General features: G+C 39.5%; 1 protein-coding gene across 1 annotated transcript in view; it reads right to left on the bottom strand.

Moving 5' to 3' along the window:
• HYDIN (HYDIN axonemal central pair apparatus protein) overlaps positions 1–17,735 on the bottom strand; it is a 431,283-nt gene that overhangs the window by 217,629 nt on the left and 195,919 nt on the right. The window contains exons 13-16 of the mRNA XM_089902455.1: positions 17,273–17,496; positions 12,492–12,559; positions 4,948–5,183; positions 2,349–2,449 (exon numbers count right to left, since the gene is read on the bottom strand). Coding sequence (XP_089758581.1) covers positions 2,349–2,449; positions 4,948–5,183; positions 12,492–12,559; positions 17,273–17,496 — 629 coding nt within the window. The remainder of the gene's footprint in view (positions 1–2,348; positions 2,450–4,947; positions 5,184–12,491; positions 12,560–17,272; positions 17,497–17,735) is intronic.

Here is a 17,735-nt window from a genome sequence, read left to right as displayed (position 1 = left end):
AGGATGGAGGGAGAGCTTGTTTACATATGGAGGACACAGAGTCCCAAGTTAAACACATTTGTCACTGTCACACAGTAGTTTTCCTCTAATAACTACATTAATAATTTTCAAATCTTCTCTCCTGTCATCCCTCTCCCTAAGCCCCCAATCACCACTTTTTAATCAAAAAAAGGGCTAGGAGGAGGACTCCTTAAACACTGTCTTCTGTGGGTAATGACTAACGTTTCCATTGTTTTTCATATTTGGCCTTCCTTTGGCAAAGAGACCCCACAGCACAAATTCCTTAGGGTTGTGGATCTGTTTCCATGACAAACAGGGCCAATGCCACCAGCATGAGGTCCTGACTAGCTGTGACACTTTGGACCAGGCAGAGTCCCCTGAAGACTAGCAACAGTTCACACCATCTAACTAATGGTAATAATTCCAATTCCTATGCAGAACAGCTACCTTGGATCAGTAGGCTCAGGCAGCTGCTCGACCCAAAACTGGCACTGTGACAGTGGTGCTCAGTGCGGAGGGGGTGTGATGGGGGAGAGGGAGGGAGGAGTGGAAGGCCTGTGTGTGCAGCTGGCCTAGTACTAGGTGACTTGGGTTTTATTTTGTGTCTGTTAAGTCTTGAAGTCTGCCCTGCCCTACTGCACTATGACAATATAGTGCAATGCTGAGGGGTGCTAGCGTTTGAATCTGTCAGAGCCAGGTTCAAGTACTGACCTTACCAAGTACAGCCTTGAGCAAGCTGCCCTCCCTCCCCGAGTCCTACTCTGCTCATAGGTAAAATGAAGGTAATTTTAGAGATTGATGTTAGCATCATTAACTCTTCTTAGGGAAACACAGAAGACGGTGTGAATGAAGGGTATGGCACGGAGCCGCGTGATGGCTCGGGAAGAGATGATGAGCCTGTGGTGGTGGGTGTCGCCAGCCATACTGCTGGCTCTCTGGGAGAATTACTTTAGGGAGCACGTTCTAAAAGCAGCTCTTCTGTTGAGAGTCTCTGAGCAGTTCTTACAGACTGCACCAAAAGCAGTGACATGAAAGAGAGTCTTGTTGACCTCAAAGTTTGGGTTTAGCACAAGATGACTGTTCATTTTTAGCTAGAGTGGAAGTTGTCAGTTGACCCAATGATTTCGGTAAAGCTTACCCTTTACTACTTGAAACACTGTGGCTAAGAGGACTGATAGTATTTGACTGGGTCACAGAGAATACATGGTAGGAAACCCATAGCCTCCTAGAACCACCCCTCCCCTTTTCCTTAAAAATTCAGGATTTTCTACTGAGAGCTGCAGGGAAGAGGGGCTGGAAAGTATCAGAATAAACCCACATAGAACATACACGCAAGACTAGACAAAAAGTCAAACTTTGGGACAGAGAGGACCAGATGGAAGAGTTTTCACTGTTTTTAAACAAACAGCTAGGTCTCCGGAGGGAATACTAAGCAGAATTTGACCTTATTTTAGGGCTGCCCTGTGACTTCACTCAAACCCAAGACACAGGAAATGGTGCCAGTTATCATGGCCCCACCGACCAGCCCGGCTGCACATTCTTTAAGGCGCATCTTCCTAAGATTCATGGAAGTGCTGAATTCTAGGGATTGGAATACTGTCAGAGTTTTAGTAAGTACCTTTCTCTATTTCCTTCAGATGGTGTTTTCATACACACGCTCAAGTTCCCGATCTGGGTATTTGTTTGCTTTGGCAAGAGTGTGGCCAGTGATTTTATTTAGGATCACTGTCATCGTCAGTAAGTGACATACCACCCTCGGAAAGGCTGTAACTTAGTTGAGGAGACCCAGTCCACAAATGGCAGAGCCAGGACCTTAACCTGACTCCAGAGCCCACTGCTGCCTCTATGAAAACGGAGAGACAAGTTGCTGACGGTTCTGAGGAGTTTATGATGTTAGCGGGGGCCTCATTTTGGGGGCCGCCTGCAGCCTCCCTTAAAGTCCTAATGACAGAGTCCAGGAGCAGGATCTTCCACTGCAGGGCTGCGAGCCTCACCCTTTCAGCTGCAGAACTCTGGGGTCCTATCTTTAAAGATAACAATAAGAAGCAGCAACTGTTCACCTCTTCCTGCTAAAACCTTGTCAGTTATACACACGGCAAGTCAGACCCATTAAAGAGCACTATTATTCTTAACACTGCAAAACACACGCATCCCTCCTCTTATCTCCACCAAAGGTGCATTTGCTGTTCTAAAGCTTTGTCACTCAAATATCAGATTTAGCTTCCTCTCCCAGGAAAGCAGAACAAACGCAGTGTGAACTGCTTGTAGGCGTGCTGCCTTCTGGAGAAAGAGCCCATTACTGGCGGCTCAGGGAAGACTGGGGAAGAGAAAGCAGGTGAGTGCAATACCTCGCTGTAATTAAGAGCGCCAGCACTTCTTCCCCGATGCCCTCCACGTCCACCACCAGGGCCAGCTCATATTTCTGCACAGTGTTGGAGCATAAGGTCACCTGGAAAGAACAAGGTGAAAAACTGCTCTTCTCAAAGGCCAGCTCTCCCTCCGCACAGGGGAGAAAAGGGGCCAAGGGAGGACCACATTAATGAATGCAGTTTCTAACTACTTTATTAGGGGATGTGTGGCATTTTACATTTTTAGTTAAACAAGCTATGTTTTGGGGTTACTGCATGCTGAGTTTTTTTCAAAGGCCAGGTTAGAAACCACCAAATGGCTTTTGGTACAGTAGGTTTGCTGATTTCCAAGGGGGTTGTATCAAAGGAGTCATACACCTGCACGAGGGGAAACAGGGCCCTGAAGGATATGCAACATCAAACAAACTTTAATTACTGCAATTTAAATTGATCTCTACGACTCTGGGCTATATAAATTACGAAAATTCAATACACCAATAAAACACTACAGCTAGATTTCTCTTATGGCAAAATAAATGTCAGTTATAGAAATGGCATAAGAAATCAACTAGATAGCCTTTTTTTTTTTTTTTAACCAAAATCTTGTTGTTCCTCCCCACCTCCCATATTCATTATTAGAGAAAAAAACAAGAAGCTCCAAAGAAAGGTTAATCCAAGGACAGTATCTGGCCAGTATATTTTACCCTATGTTTTTATTTACTGTTGTGAAACTTGACATTTAGGCTTTTGAAGCATTGTTGCAATTTTTAATTGTCTTAAAATGACTTGTACTGGAAGAGATACTTGTAAGTGTAGAAAACAGCTTCTGGCGTAGGTTACAGCTTTTCTATCTATAAATTATGCATCAGGTACTAATTAAAATTGTTTTGGTTGGAAAGGGAATTGTTGGATGCAAATTTTTAAGTCCACACAGACGTGGTTAAAGTGCAGATCAGGAGGGAAAACTGAGGCTTGGAGAAAGCTTTTCAAAATACAAAGGAAAAATAAAGCAAAGAGGGGGGTCATTGATTTGGAAGGAAAACTTGTCAGATTTGGAGACAAGCAGCTGCCCCAGTGCACAGATTCCTGGAGTGACTCTAACCCTTGTTTATGTCTCTGAGCTATGGTTAGAACAAGTGGTTCTGGCAGAAGGCTCCTAGATAGATGCTCTGTCTTCTAAAATCTTCCTGTACTAATCTGGGAGAAGCCCCCCAAAAGGGGGGGAATGGTAGGTAATATGTAAGCTAAGCATTACTAAGTAAAAAATAAATTAACTCATTGCAGCTGCACTTCTTCCTGGGCAAGTCACAGTTAGCAACTGCTCTGATCTGAATGATTGTGTCCCCACCTCTGGCCCCAAATTCACATGCTGAAATCTTAACTCACAATGTGATAGTGTTAGGAGGTGAGGCCCTTGGGAGGTGATGAGGTCATGAGGGTGGGGCCCTCGTGAGCAGGATGAGCGCCTTTATAAAATAGGCCCCGGAGAGCTCCCTTGTCCCTTCATCATGTGAGGATACAAGGAGATGTCGGCAGTCTGCCACCTGAAAAAGGGCCTTCACCAAAACCCTACCATGCTGGCACCCTGACCTCGCACTTCCAGCTTCCAGATTGTAAAGAATAAATTTCTGATGTTTACAAGCTATCCAGTCTCTGGTATTTTGTAGTAGCAGCCCAAACAGACTGAGAGAGCAACACTGGGAAATTACAACGATGTGTGAGATCAAACCTCACTGGATCCGTGGAGAAGCCCTTAGAAGAGCTGAAAACTCCCAGAATAGATTTAGGATGAGTAGATTCATGGTGAGATATTATGAAGCATTAAAAGCAAATCTGGGGGATAAAACCATAGCTGAATTAAATATTCAAAGATAATGACTAAAGAGAAAACTATAACCTTAGCTATGAAGTCTTATTTTTTTCCTTTTCCAGAAAAGATCAAATCATTTAAATTTAGCAGCCTTCAGTATTGCTAGACCTAACTGTTTGGAGAAGCAAAAGTAAGTGAGGGAAGACAGCTAAAATCTTTCTCAGTTAGCTGTGAAATAATTCTGCTGGTGGCACTGTCAGGCCATAAGCAAAGCATCACACTGTGGACCTTAATATAAAGCACTGTTAGGAATATCACATCCACATTCGCCATGAAGCTCAGATTCAGATTAAAAATATGAATAAACTGGATATCATCTGTGGCATAAATCTGGATACTTAGTGGTATAAATGATGTGAGTCTAACGCAGGGCCTAATTATCAACGAGTTATTAAATATTTTTATGTTAGTACTGGTAGGCGTACTATCTGTTTAGAGCAGTGGTTTCAGCAGAAATTGCTAGAATCCACTGTTATGGTAAAGGCAATGCATTTAGGTTGATGGAAACCCACTGCAGCAGTGTCAGCGCTTTTGCCCGATATATTTGGTCTGGTTTCTTTTGCTACAGTAGTTTATTTCCTTATAGAAATAGACTCACTTTTCTACGTGAATTAGAGGCACTCCCTCCCATCGACACTGGGCATATAAAGCAAACTCTAGATGTGGTCCCAATAACTATTTGACAGTTCAGCTGCTTGGCCACATGTGCTGGAAGGCTGTGCACTTTACCCTGATAGCAGCAAATCCTTGGGAGCGAATGGTGCCACAGTTGGGGGTGACAGTGAATTCCTTTGGTCTCATTACAGGTATTTCATCCTTGTTCCAATATGATTTTTTGTTGTCTGAATACTGCTCCCAACTTGAAATGCTTTTATGGCCAACACCATCCCCAGGCACACGCAGTTTGAAGGTCATGGGGACCAAGGAGGTATTATTGAGGGAACATATCAAGGTATGAGGAAACCCTGGAAAACAAAATGTAAGGTGAGAAATAAAAGCCCCACAAGACCTTCCCTTTAACTTCAACCTCCCTTTGCACTGCCAAACCTCTTAAATGAATTGTCTATGCACTTCAACACTACTTGCTTAATTCCAACTCTCCCCAGTATTGTTTTCAGTTGCACAATCAATAAATGCGTTTCACTCATTCATTCATTCAGTGAATACTTACTATGCATTTACTATGTGACAACAATAGACATGAAACAAACCCCTCCATCAACATCCAGACCCCTCTCTAGAGGCAGTCTCTATAATCAGTTTGCTGAGTAATATTCTAGAAGCACATTGTACAATTAATTTTCATATAGAAATACAGATTTTTTTCCCAAAGAACAGAGTTATATTTGCTCTTTTTATTTGCCAGTGTGTGAAAGGAGAAGCCTCTGTAGTTTTGCCCGCTGTGTGACCCAGAGCCTGCCAAGACATTATATAATTCATCCTAGACTTGTCTGAGGCTCATGTTCTCAGAGTCGATGACACAAAATAGAATAATAGCCTCTCCTGAGAGAGACTTTACGATCTACTTTTGAGCCAGCCAGAGACTAATACATTGGCTTTCGCCTCCCTTAGACAAAGCTGCTTTTTAATGTTATTTCTAGCCCTCCTACATTCAGTTCAGGGAGACTCATGTTCCTTTCCTAGAGATGTGGATCCTACTTGCCTGGTAAACAATAAACTGAACTCTGATTTTGGATTCCCTAGGTGGCCAATGTATCTGCTACCATTTTCAGAACAAGAATGATCTACACCCATAAGAGAATAAATATGCATATTTCTACTGGATGTAAACACTTCTCTTTCTATGTTGAACACTACTGTGATAAAATACAATTGGTCTCCTGGAGTAATTACTGCAGTACTGCTGGGGATAGTTTGAACCGATCTACTTCACCCCATGTCTGAGCTTTTGTCTATACATTAGGACTGTTGGAAGAAACACATTCATGTCTCCTTTGTGATTCTGCACCTGCCAATCTACTTGGAAGAGATCTTTTATGGAAAAAGAACTGTCTGATTAAGGGCACTTGAAAGATTATTCTTGGAAATTCCAGAGGTATTTCTAGAAAGTCAGTTTCACAATCATGTGATCACTACATTTGACTTTTCTGAACTTTCCCAACAATGACTCTTGTTTTACCTGACCATTTATGGGATAAATATTGTTCAAACATAGAGTGTAGTATGGAAGTGGATCCTATAAAGATTCAGACAGGTCTTTCCAAACCATTGCCCAGACTACTTCCCTGAAGCTAGAAGTTTTTCTAAGAATAAAGCCAACTACAACCTCCTAACTAGAACAGTTCCTTGTACAACTACTTGTAATATCCCATATTGATTATCCAGGAGCCTGAAGAAAAGGGATATTATTTTATTAAAGCCTGAAGGCTCATTAACACAAATGTTATTCCTAGGTTTCTGGTTGCACCAAATCTGAATTACTACCCTATCTGTAGTCCAACTGAATGCAAGTAATTTACAGTGTAGACCTCTATACTCCCTTCTTTAGCACCTAGTACGTAAAACAACAACAACAACAACAACATGTATGTGCCTTTTCTTGGAATAATTAACAACATGCTTGGCCAGAATGCCTCAAAGATACAAAGAGACGCCTTCATACCTCTCCTGGTACTTAAATAATGATTTAAAAGATGATAGTCTCATTGATTCTCATTCAATATGTGTATTGTCACCTGACCTGGAAAGCCCCTAAAAAGAAAGTAAACTTAAGGAAACTAGGGACAAAAGATCACAAGGCTGCAAAGGAAAAATTCCATTTCTGGCAAAAGGTGGTACATTATTTGGAACATTATCTCTCTACTAAGAATGGACCCTAGCTAAGATGAGTGTTAAACTGATTCAGCAACACTCAAGACCAAAAATTAAATTACAATTAAACTGATTCAGCAATACTCAAGACCAAAAATTAAATTACAATTGATAAGACTTTTTGGGATTCACGGGCTATTTTAGACAATGGATTCCTAATTTTTCTAGTAAAATAAAAATCTCCACAAAGCAAAGGGAAATGTGTCAGCAGAGCATTGTGCTAAAACAGATGGTACTTTTGTAGCTGTCTACAGAAATAATTCACAATATGGGAGATCAATAAGCACAATGTTCACAATCCATTCTGAACATAAAAAATTCAGACTTAGAAAACAAACATTACCTAAAATTGGGATCCTCTGTTCCTGTCAATGGTCTCTGGCACACCAACTATGACGTGCCCCAAAGTATGAGCTGGTCTTTGACAAAAATCTTATACCACAGGTCCCATCATAAAAGAGATGAGATAATTTCTGAATAAGAGTTGATAGCAAAATTTCTCTTCTGTAACTGGGGATGTGGCTGGCTTCTGCCTTACATTCTGCTATCATATTCCAGGAAAACTGTGCAATGAGTTGTGGGTCTAAATCATACTCCAAAGAACCTTTCAAGTCCAGATGGGCTGTGCCGAAATTATACAGTGAAAATATGTTGTTGTAATTGTCTGTAAATTCTTGATATGGATTTGAGCCTTCCTGTACAGAAAGGCCGCTGCCATAAATGTGACTAAGACATTGTACTCTATAACTTCCCCACCTAGGGAATACCAGCCTTACATAGAAGAGTTATAAAGAATCTTACAGTGTGTTAACCATGTGATAAAAAAATTCACAATTACAATCCTTGGGAAATGTAGAACACAAAAATAGTAGTTTTGATCTTGAACTGGCCAAGTTCTCTGAGGCTCTTGGAGTTCTTTGGTGAAGAGTTTTACCTTTGGTTCTAATGTCTATCAGACCAGGTTAGCTCCCTCTACAACTCAGACTATTCACCCTAGGAAATAATAATTAGGGATTACAAGTCTTTTATCAATCTGAATCAAGCTTGCTTAATACAGACATAACTAAACATTGTCAAGAACAGCTCATCTATAAGTTCAAGAAATCTTCCCAAAAAACTCACCCTCAGAAACTCTCCCTCTTTCAACCTCAAAAATCAAAAAAAATATATCAATAGTCTTCTTTACAGCCTTCTAACAACTGACCCTGCAGTTAATTAAGAGGTGAGCCTGGGCTTCCCTGGTGGCACAGTGGTTGAGAGTCCGCCTGCCGATGCAGGGGACGCGGGTTCGTGCCCCGGTCTGGGAGGATCCCACATACCGCGGAGCGGCTGGGCCCGTGAGCCATGGCCGCTGAGCCTGCGCGTCCGGAGCCTGTGCTCCGCAACGGGAGAGGCCACAACAGTGAGAGGCCCGCGTACCACAAAAAAAAAAAAAAAAAAGAAAGAAAAAAAAAAAAGAGGTGAGCCTTTGGGTAAAAAGACACCCAAAGAAACTGAATTACTTGCTGAAGACGTAGAAAATGACCCTTACTGGAGATCTTAAATGGAAGTTTGCTAAAAAAAAAAAAAAACAACTGCCAGAAATTGATGACCATCAGCAACAGATTGCTATTCCAAGCTCCTCAGAACAAGCAGACTCTACATGAAATAGAAAGACTCTGCTCAAGAGTGATGGAACAAGATTTTGCTACATACCGGGCATTACTGATTCTCATACTTTTCCTTGTATACTTTCCTTCTTTATCATTCTGCCATATTATTCTCTATTTACTTTCATAAAGTCATAACAACTCTGATATCCCCTATTGTGTCTCCCTTACTGTTAATGATAACTTATTCGGGTCTAGGCTTTGCCCATGCCTACTGTAATATCTTCTGCCAACCCTTCTATGAACTTTCTATGATCATGACAATTAAGCTTTGGCCCTGACTCTCCACTTTACACTCTCCTAAAGTCAATTCAAATACTTCCCCTTGAGTAAAATACTGCTAGTTCATACCTGGCCATGGAAGAGACAACTATCATGTATATTTTTTGATGCTTATATTTATTTATCCCAACAACTCTAACCTCAAACCCTAACTTCTCTGTCCAAATTATCCAATGGTCAAGTTCACTGAAAGCCTGGAGCCTTCCAAATTCCTTATTCTCATTCAGCAAATTCTTGTGCCTCCTGAAAAATAGTGACTTTGCCGATACTTATCCGGCCCATTTTGGTCTATCACCTGGCATAATACCAGTTATGACTTGGTCCATTTTATTCTTTGACCAATCTGAGGAGTTATCAAAGCCTCAGTGTTCCTTCAGGGACAATCACCACCCAAATTCTGTAATTTAACTCTCTCATGATACTGTAGCTTCAGTCAAACGAATTAATTATTAGACAGGTCATCCAACAGCCATTCACAGCCATACTTTAAATATTTTAGATGCCAACCAACAGTACTATTACCTTTCACCTACTTTATGGTATTTATAATATCCTAACATCATTGATCCCCACAGACCCTGATGCCAGATCTAGATCTTCATTTCTAAGCAAGTAAATGCCATGTCTCCAACACTAGCCTGTAACAGGTGCCTCTTCAGGAATGGGCCTTCTTGCCAATATGGGGACAATACTACCAACTTTAGTTAGCTTAACGTACTCCCCAGCTCTACAACTGTCTCTGAAGACCTCGTTTAACTCCACACAATATATCTGTCATCCTGAAATAGCTAAAAAAGTCCTCCAGTTTCTGGCTGACTCCTGTAACAGTCGATTTCTCTTTTGAATCTGGAACTAACTACATACACTTCTTAGAGTATAGTTGCAAATAAATAACTCTCCTAAGAACCATGTTTCTTTGTGATAGGAGGCCAATCTACCTGGAGAAATAAGTGATACTTTGTGTTGGAGTCATGAGGACTTTACTTCCAACTCTGGAATTTGAAAATATACCATAAGACAATTTTGAAAGATTATTACAAAACTGCCCCTAACTTTGGCCATTACAGTGAAGAATCCAGAAGCGCAGCAAAGTAGCTTGAATTTACTGAACCAGGTGTTTTGAAAACCTTAGATTTCCTATTGGCAAGAAAAAGGGTATGTTTTTATTAACATTTCCTGTCATAATGCAGAGAAGATTAAGGAATGCACATCCAAACTAAAAGAAAAGGCAACTTGGGTTTTGAAGGTGGACTCAGGAGGGTAAGTTCTCGTATCTCAGACTTGGGAAATCTTGGGTCATGGCTCTGTAGTGTCTTCTAGCCTCTTATGTCATAGGAGTCTAGCTGCTGTATCATCAAAGAGTTCAGTAAGATATTATACAAAAGGAAAATAAACTATTTCTAATTTTCACCTAAGCTAGTTACCAAAACTTCTAGCTGGACCAACTATGAGGAACAGCTGTTGATTATTATCTCTATAGCGAAAGAAAACTATGAATACATTACCCAGTGATGGCCCTTCCTGTATCCTTAGGGATAAGAGAGGACCAAATGGAAGACTGTTACTGGAAAAACCTAACTAGCCTTGGAGCATGCATACATGGTTTTACCCATTGTGTGACCAAGAGCTTGCCAATATCAAATACAGCATTTTGAGTAAATCAGTGGCATCTTGGGGATATACATTTGCCATATTCCATGGAAATGTACTATTAGGGGCTTTGATGTTTTAAAATGTTTGGATTTTAGATAAAAGCATTTCAGATATTCATGGGGTTTGATAATTGGCTTATCATTGGCACAGTATTTACATTAACATGTCAGAGCTGAGCAATAGGGCACATTCTAGACAATAAGTCAGTGGAGATTTCTTGGAGTAACTGATTTGAGGTGCTTACTTTGACTTGTTTTTTCCCTCCAGGGCATACAATATAGGGCACATCTTCCAAATGTACTTGGACTGGACTTTGTGTTTAAATGCCTGTGGAAGGGTATGCTGCTGTGGGCACCAGCTGCTCAGAGCTCTCCATGGACTCAGTTTGAAGTGTTTGGAGTACACTGCGTAGGTCTTTGGGTACACAAACTCCCCTCTTACTGTGCATCGGTCACAGTTACCCTTAAGTTGTAGAGGCCACTTTCATTTTCCTTCAAAAGAGTCTATCATTCAAATATGCCCTACAAATCTGTAACATCTCTCCAGCCATTTCCACATTCTATATGAACAGACATTCAACTTCATTTATATAGATTTTCCTATGGTATGTGCCTTACCCAATATAATGTAGATCAGGGTGGGAGCACTGTATAAATAAATATATTCTGAGTCTTAGAAACTTTCATAACACCCAAATGTTAAAGCGACTGATAGAGGCATTATGAATCAGCTTTTTCTAAAGAACTGTTTTTCCCCAAGTTAGACAGGCCTACTTGAAATGAAGCAAGAGATCTGAAAGTTAAAATGGGAAACAACAGAGCAAAATGGAAAGGATTATGGAATAAAGATTTAGACTAGGGTTTCTCAATTTTTTAAAGTCATCACCTCCTAAAAAGAACCGCTGTGATAAATTAATTTTATATCAAGTCAAATCAGTTAATTAAATATGACTTAAATTAGACAATTTCTACCTAACAAGAGAAATTAAATACTAAGGAATAAGATTCTGTTGGGCAGGGTGGAACTTTGAAGGAACACAAACCATTGTTATATCTAAGTTTTTTCAACACCCAAGAGCCAATTTTTGCCTCTCTGGGGGCAACTCTCAACACCCAAGGTGACAGTATATGATTTAGACAGATCTCAGTTGAAATACTAATTCTGCCACTGCTGTGTGACCTTTGGGAGTTATTTAACTGTTCCAATGCTCAGTTCGTCCAACTCTAAAGTGGGGACCTTAAAGGGTGCCTTCTCCTAGGATTGCTAAAACGTTTAAATGTAGTACCGTATGTAATTACTTAGCAGTAATTGGACTACAAGAAAGAACCAATTAATGGGTAATTTTGCTGCCACTGTTGTTATTATCATTTTTATTATTGGGGAAGTTTAGATGGGAAGCAATTGAGTAAAAAGACTATACAAACATATAGAAGAGTCATCAATTTGCAGTGATAAAACACCTGAATTAAACCACCACCGAGCTCACAGGTATACTGAGAGCATCTCTGTGGAAAGGTTGCTGTGTAGCCAAAGTGGCAAATCAGAATCTGCATATAAATAGAATGTTCAGAATGTTAAGACAGTGGAATAAAGCATAAAGCTTTCTGTTGTTCCACTGCAGGAAGAGGGGGGACAGCCATGGCCTGACAACTACTAGTATCCAGGAGACCCGGCTATAACATTCACCTATAAATTAGGAAACAGCACCAAAATTCTGCAGAGGAAGAACAATTCTAGACCCTCTTAGCTATTACCCACACAAAATGGTAAGAGAAGTTCTTTGTAAACTTTCCTCCTTCCATGTGGAGGGAAAAGTAATTCTTCTCAATTTCTAATTTAAAATGGAAAAGTACTCACCAAAGGAAACATCACCAAAATGCAGAGCAGGAACATTAAAATGGAAGGTAGGTCCAATGACACAGCCTCTGAAAGTAGGAATACAAGTTAAGGGAGTGGAAAGAGAATCCAGTGAATTCAAGGTAACAATCAAGAAGTGGGTAGAGGTAAGTACTGAAAACCATAATTTAGCATTAACTCAATTACAGCATCATCTAGGGCTTAAGGAAACTGTGAGATGGTGGTCTATCCCAATGGTTCTGAAAATTCCTTTTCCACTCTCAAACCTTTGGGTTTTAGCAAACGATGCTATGGTTAACTTACCACCATACTGCTATCAATGATGAGGCAGAGCGGACACATCACTGAACTAATGGCACAAAATGTTAATGTGGATGAGACACATATCATGAAAATTTATTAACTCAGGCAAGAAAAAATTATAGGTCTAATCATATAATAGACATCAAAGACTATCAATGATACCAGTATTCCTTGGCCCACACTTTTATAAAACTGTTTTAATCCAGTTCCTACCACCAACTAGCTGTGATCCTGGCCAATCACTTTACCTCTGTAGGCCTCAGTTTCTTTTCCTAACGTACAAAAGAGAAGACTGGAACAGGTGGCCTTTAAAGACTCTTTAACTGTTGTTGTTTTGTTTCCCTCTCATACAAGGCTCATGATCTTGGAGTGACACTCTTGCTTAAAATAAACAATAGGGAGATTCTACAGCTTCTAACTGACTTCAGTTGTGGTAGATAGCATAATGGTCCCCAAAGATGTCTATGTGCTAATCCCCACAATCTGTGAGTATATCAGGTTACATGGCAAAGGGTAATTAAGGTGGCAGAAGGAATTAAGTTTGCTAATTAACTGATCTTAAGATAAGGGGATTAGCCTGAATTATCCACGTGGGCTCAGCGTAATCACAAAGGTCTTTAAAATTAGAACACAGGGACAGAAGAGGAGGTAGGAGTGAGGCAATGTGAGAAGGACTCAACCAGCCTTTGCTGGCTTTGAACACAGAGGAGGCAGACCATGAGCCAAAGACCGTGGGCAGCTTCAAGAAGCTGAACAAGGTTAGGAGATGAATTCTCCCCTAGAGCTTCCAGAAAGAAAGACAGCCCTGGCCAACACCTTGATTTTAGCGCAGTAAGACCTGTGTTGGACTTTAGATCTATAGAACTGTAAAATAATAAATCTGTATTGTTTTAAGCTACTATGTTTGTGGTAATTTATTAAGCAGCAATAGAAAACCAATATATCAGATATTTGTTTATTCTTGTCTTTCTCCGTGGTCCATGCCCCTAAAATCTCTAGACCAAAGGTAAGAACTGAAATAATTCCCCATCTATGTGCCAAGCTTTTAAAAGTTATAGACACACAAATACCAGAAACCTCACTAAGCATGAGTCTCCTAATTCACCCAGACCCTGATGTTGGTGATGTAGGTGTGTCACACCATGCTGAACGCACTTGGTGTCCTAGTGATACTTCCAGCTGCTAGCGATAGGATGATAATGTGGTGAGAGGCTGTTGAAAGCCTGGGAGGAGAGATGACAACAAAGAATCAATGCAGCAAGTTTCAATTCTAAAAGCCTTTCCCAGGACCATCTATTCTATTTCATGCTAATGATCCAAAGTGGTTTCAAAAGGAGCAGCTGGTACCTAGCAAGGAATTAGGATCCAGCTGAGATAAGTCAAAGGAGCCTACAGATCAGACACTTGGCTTGTAAAAGAAGTTTTGGCTGGGCCAAAGTAACAAATAGATCAAAAGTGTCTGAAATGCACAAAAGCCTACAGAAATAAGAAAGATCACAAGACTGCACAAAGCAGTCATCTAATCAGTGTAGAAGTAGAAAAAAACCAGAGTTAAATCACATTTGTTCAAAGGCACATGTAAGTAGGGGAACTGCAGCTGAATACCAACTGGACTTAGATACTGTCACATTCATTCAAACAGGGATCCTGAACATTAGGATAGCCTGTGCCAAGACGGTGGGTGCCCTCCATCAAAGCAATGGTCTGTTAAAATTAGAATTTTAAAGACTAAGAGAGTGATTGAATTATGATGTTATGTGAAACGGGTTGAATGCGAAATATACTACAGTTAAACTGTATAAAGTCACATATGTAAAAATAGGAGGGAACAGAACTGTTCATGGGTAATTTTAAAAATCACATTAACTTTACAGTGCTGTTTATCCAACCACTTAAAATACGGTGTCATGCAGCTGGAGAAATCAATAGAAACAGCAACTGTTCTGATCTTTCAAGGCATACTAGCCAAAATTCTGTGGTGCTAAGGAAAGAAGATTACCCAACAATAAAAGAATAAGAAACAAAATTACAGAATCCACAATATTAACTTTATAGAGACTTCTTGGACCATAAGGCTCAAGAAAGAGTTCCTGGCAAAGTCGTAAGTAAAATCAGTATTACTCTGTGGAGCTGGAAATAAATAATAAATTATACATGTATTTCACCCCTTATCATTAGACATTTATTTGTGACACTAGATATTTGCCAAGTTTTCGAAATTATTGTTTGTGGTTTGAAGCGCTAGAACACTTTGGACAAATGCAATTTAGACAAGAATATTTCTCTTAGCAATTTGTGATTAGTTTTAGGATGAACATAAGCATTCTCTCCACAGTCAGACTTTCCCTTTCCTTTGAAAGAAACAAGGAATGAACATCCAAAATAAGAAAGTGGCATGGGAGTGGTGTGAATGGTAAGGTGCAGAGGATAAAACAAGAGACTTAACCTCCACAGAGCACCTGGAGTATTAACTAGTCCAAGTTTACTTGTAAGTTCCTAGGAGATTCCTAAGCCCTATTATTCACAGTGGAAAAACCAAGTAGACCCTAACCTATTCAGACATTGCTAGTGACTTGCGTTACTAGTTTGGGATCTTCAGGAGAAGAGATCAGAGGTTTAAAAAATTCACCCATGAAATGAATGAATTATAGGCTCCTGGAAATTAAAAAAAAATAACAGCCTCATTGAAATATAATTCACATGCTATACAATTCACCCATTTAAAGTGTATAAGTCAATGGTTTTTGTATAGTATTCACATATATGTGCAACCACCACCTGGGTTAACTTTAGAACATTCCCATCACCTCAAAAAGAAACCCCATACCCTTTAACTATCACTCTCTATCTCCCACCTCCGCCCCTGGCCCTAAACAACCACGAATCTACTTCCTATCCATATACAGATTTACTCTCTCTGGACATTTCACATAAATGGGATCATACAATATATGGTCTTTTGTGACTGGCTTCTTTCACTTGTCATTGCATTTTCAAGGTTCATTCATTGTACCATGCTGTAGCATGTACATCCTTTCTTTCTTTTCTCATTACTTTTTATGGTCTTAATAACATTCCATTGTGTGGATAGACCACATTTTGTTTATCCATTCATCAGTTGGTAGACACTTGGATTTTTTGGCTACTATGAATAATGCTGTAATAAACATTCGTGTACAAGTTTTTGTATGGATTTATATTTTCATTTTTCTTGGGTATGTATCTAGGAATGGAATTGCCGGGTCATATGGTAACTCAACGTTTACTTGAGAAAACCTGTCAGACTGTTTTCCAAAGTGGCTGTACATTTTACATTCCCATCATCAGTGTATGAAGGTTCTGATTTCTCTACGTTCTCTCCATCACTTATTTTCCATTTTTTAAATTATAGCCATCCACGTGGGTGTGAAGTTGTATGTCATTATGGTTTTGATTTGCACCTCCCTGATGATTAATGACGTTGAGAGTCTTTTCATGTTATTAATCATTTGTATATCTTCTTTAGAGAAATGTCTGCTCAGATGGTTTGTCCAATTTTTGATTGGCTGCCTTTTTATTACTGAGTGTAAATGTTCTCTATATATCTTAGATATAAGTCCCTTTTCAGATATATGATTTACAAATACTTTCTCCCATATTGTGGTTTGTTTTTTCACTTTCTTACTAGTATTCCTTAAGGCACAAAATTTTTAAATTTTGATGAAGTCTAATTTATTTATTTTTTCTTTGATTGCTTATACTTAGGTGTCATCTTTAAGAAACCTTTGCCTAATCCAAGGTCATGCATACTTGCACTTACGTTTTATTTAAACATTTGTATAGTTTTAGTTGTTACATTTGGGTCTTTGGCCCATATTATGTTAATTTTGTATATGGTCTGAGGTTTGGGGGGGGTCCAACTTTATCCTTTTGCATGTGGATATCCAGTTGTTCCAGCAACATCGGTTGAAAAAACTTTTCAATTTTATCCACGTGTTAATAACCTACTTTCCCTAAACATACTAAAACAGAGAGTAAGTAGAAACTAATATAGTGTTTAAGTTCTTATTTTATAAGGTTAGAGCTTACAGAAAAACTAGATTCCAAAATACCATCTGCATCCATACTACAGTAATAAGTTAAACATGTTCACTAGAGAAACACTGGTGGAAATTTAAAACACCCCAGTATGTTGATGTGGTCATGTCAACAAAGACAGTTATGGACATTCAAGACATGATCTAGTTTTGTTTTTTTAAAGTAAGTTTATGAAAAGATTTTATTTTTACATTCTACTTCTGTGCCTGGATTTTAAAAAGTAAACAGTAGGGAATCAAATTGTTGCTACTTTCAGGCAGGTATCAATATTGTTAACAAAAAAATAAATATTTTGGCAACCTAGTAATTCTCCATTAATGTGTAAAGTGCTCTAGTTTTGAAGTTTAAGAAAGCATTAGGTAAAAACTTTAGTTTCCACATTACCTGTAGAAGTAACTTACATAATGGTCAATTTCACAGGCTCTGGTGATCCATTGACATTGACCAGGAACTCTTCTTCAAAGTGTCCCAGGATGGGAGAACTGAAGGATATCTGGACAGCCTGGACTCCACTTGGTTCGATGATGCCTTCCTTGGGACTGAAAACAAAGCAGGTCCCCACAGCCGAAGTTGGAGGGATCACGTTGAAGAGGGCATCAATGCTGCCTTTGTTGGATAGTACTGCCTATATCAAAAAGACAAGAATGAAAAGGTAGGCAACGGGCCTCTGATTTATTTTCATATAAGCACCAACACAGAAACAGCTGCAGGAAGTAGAACCACAGAAAAACTCCAGGGGAAAAATAAGCAGTCTTCTGTCTTGAATGTTTGAAGACAGGAATCCCAAGCCAGAAAGTAATTTTGTGTTTTTATCTCCTCTTTAAAATAGAGTTAGTCATATGCATTATATTCATGCTACAAAGA

The sequence above is a fragment of the Delphinapterus leucas genome, chromosome 20 (genome assembly GCF_059928025.1).
Source record: "Delphinapterus leucas isolate spDelLeu-1000000601 "Yukka" chromosome 20, BTC_Dleu_Yukka2, whole genome shotgun sequence".
Classification (NCBI taxonomy): Eukaryota; Metazoa; Chordata; class Mammalia; order Artiodactyla; family Monodontidae; genus Delphinapterus; species Delphinapterus leucas.
The sequence above is the reverse complement of the archived record's forward strand: the minus strand, read 5'-3'. Positions and strand labels throughout refer to the sequence as shown.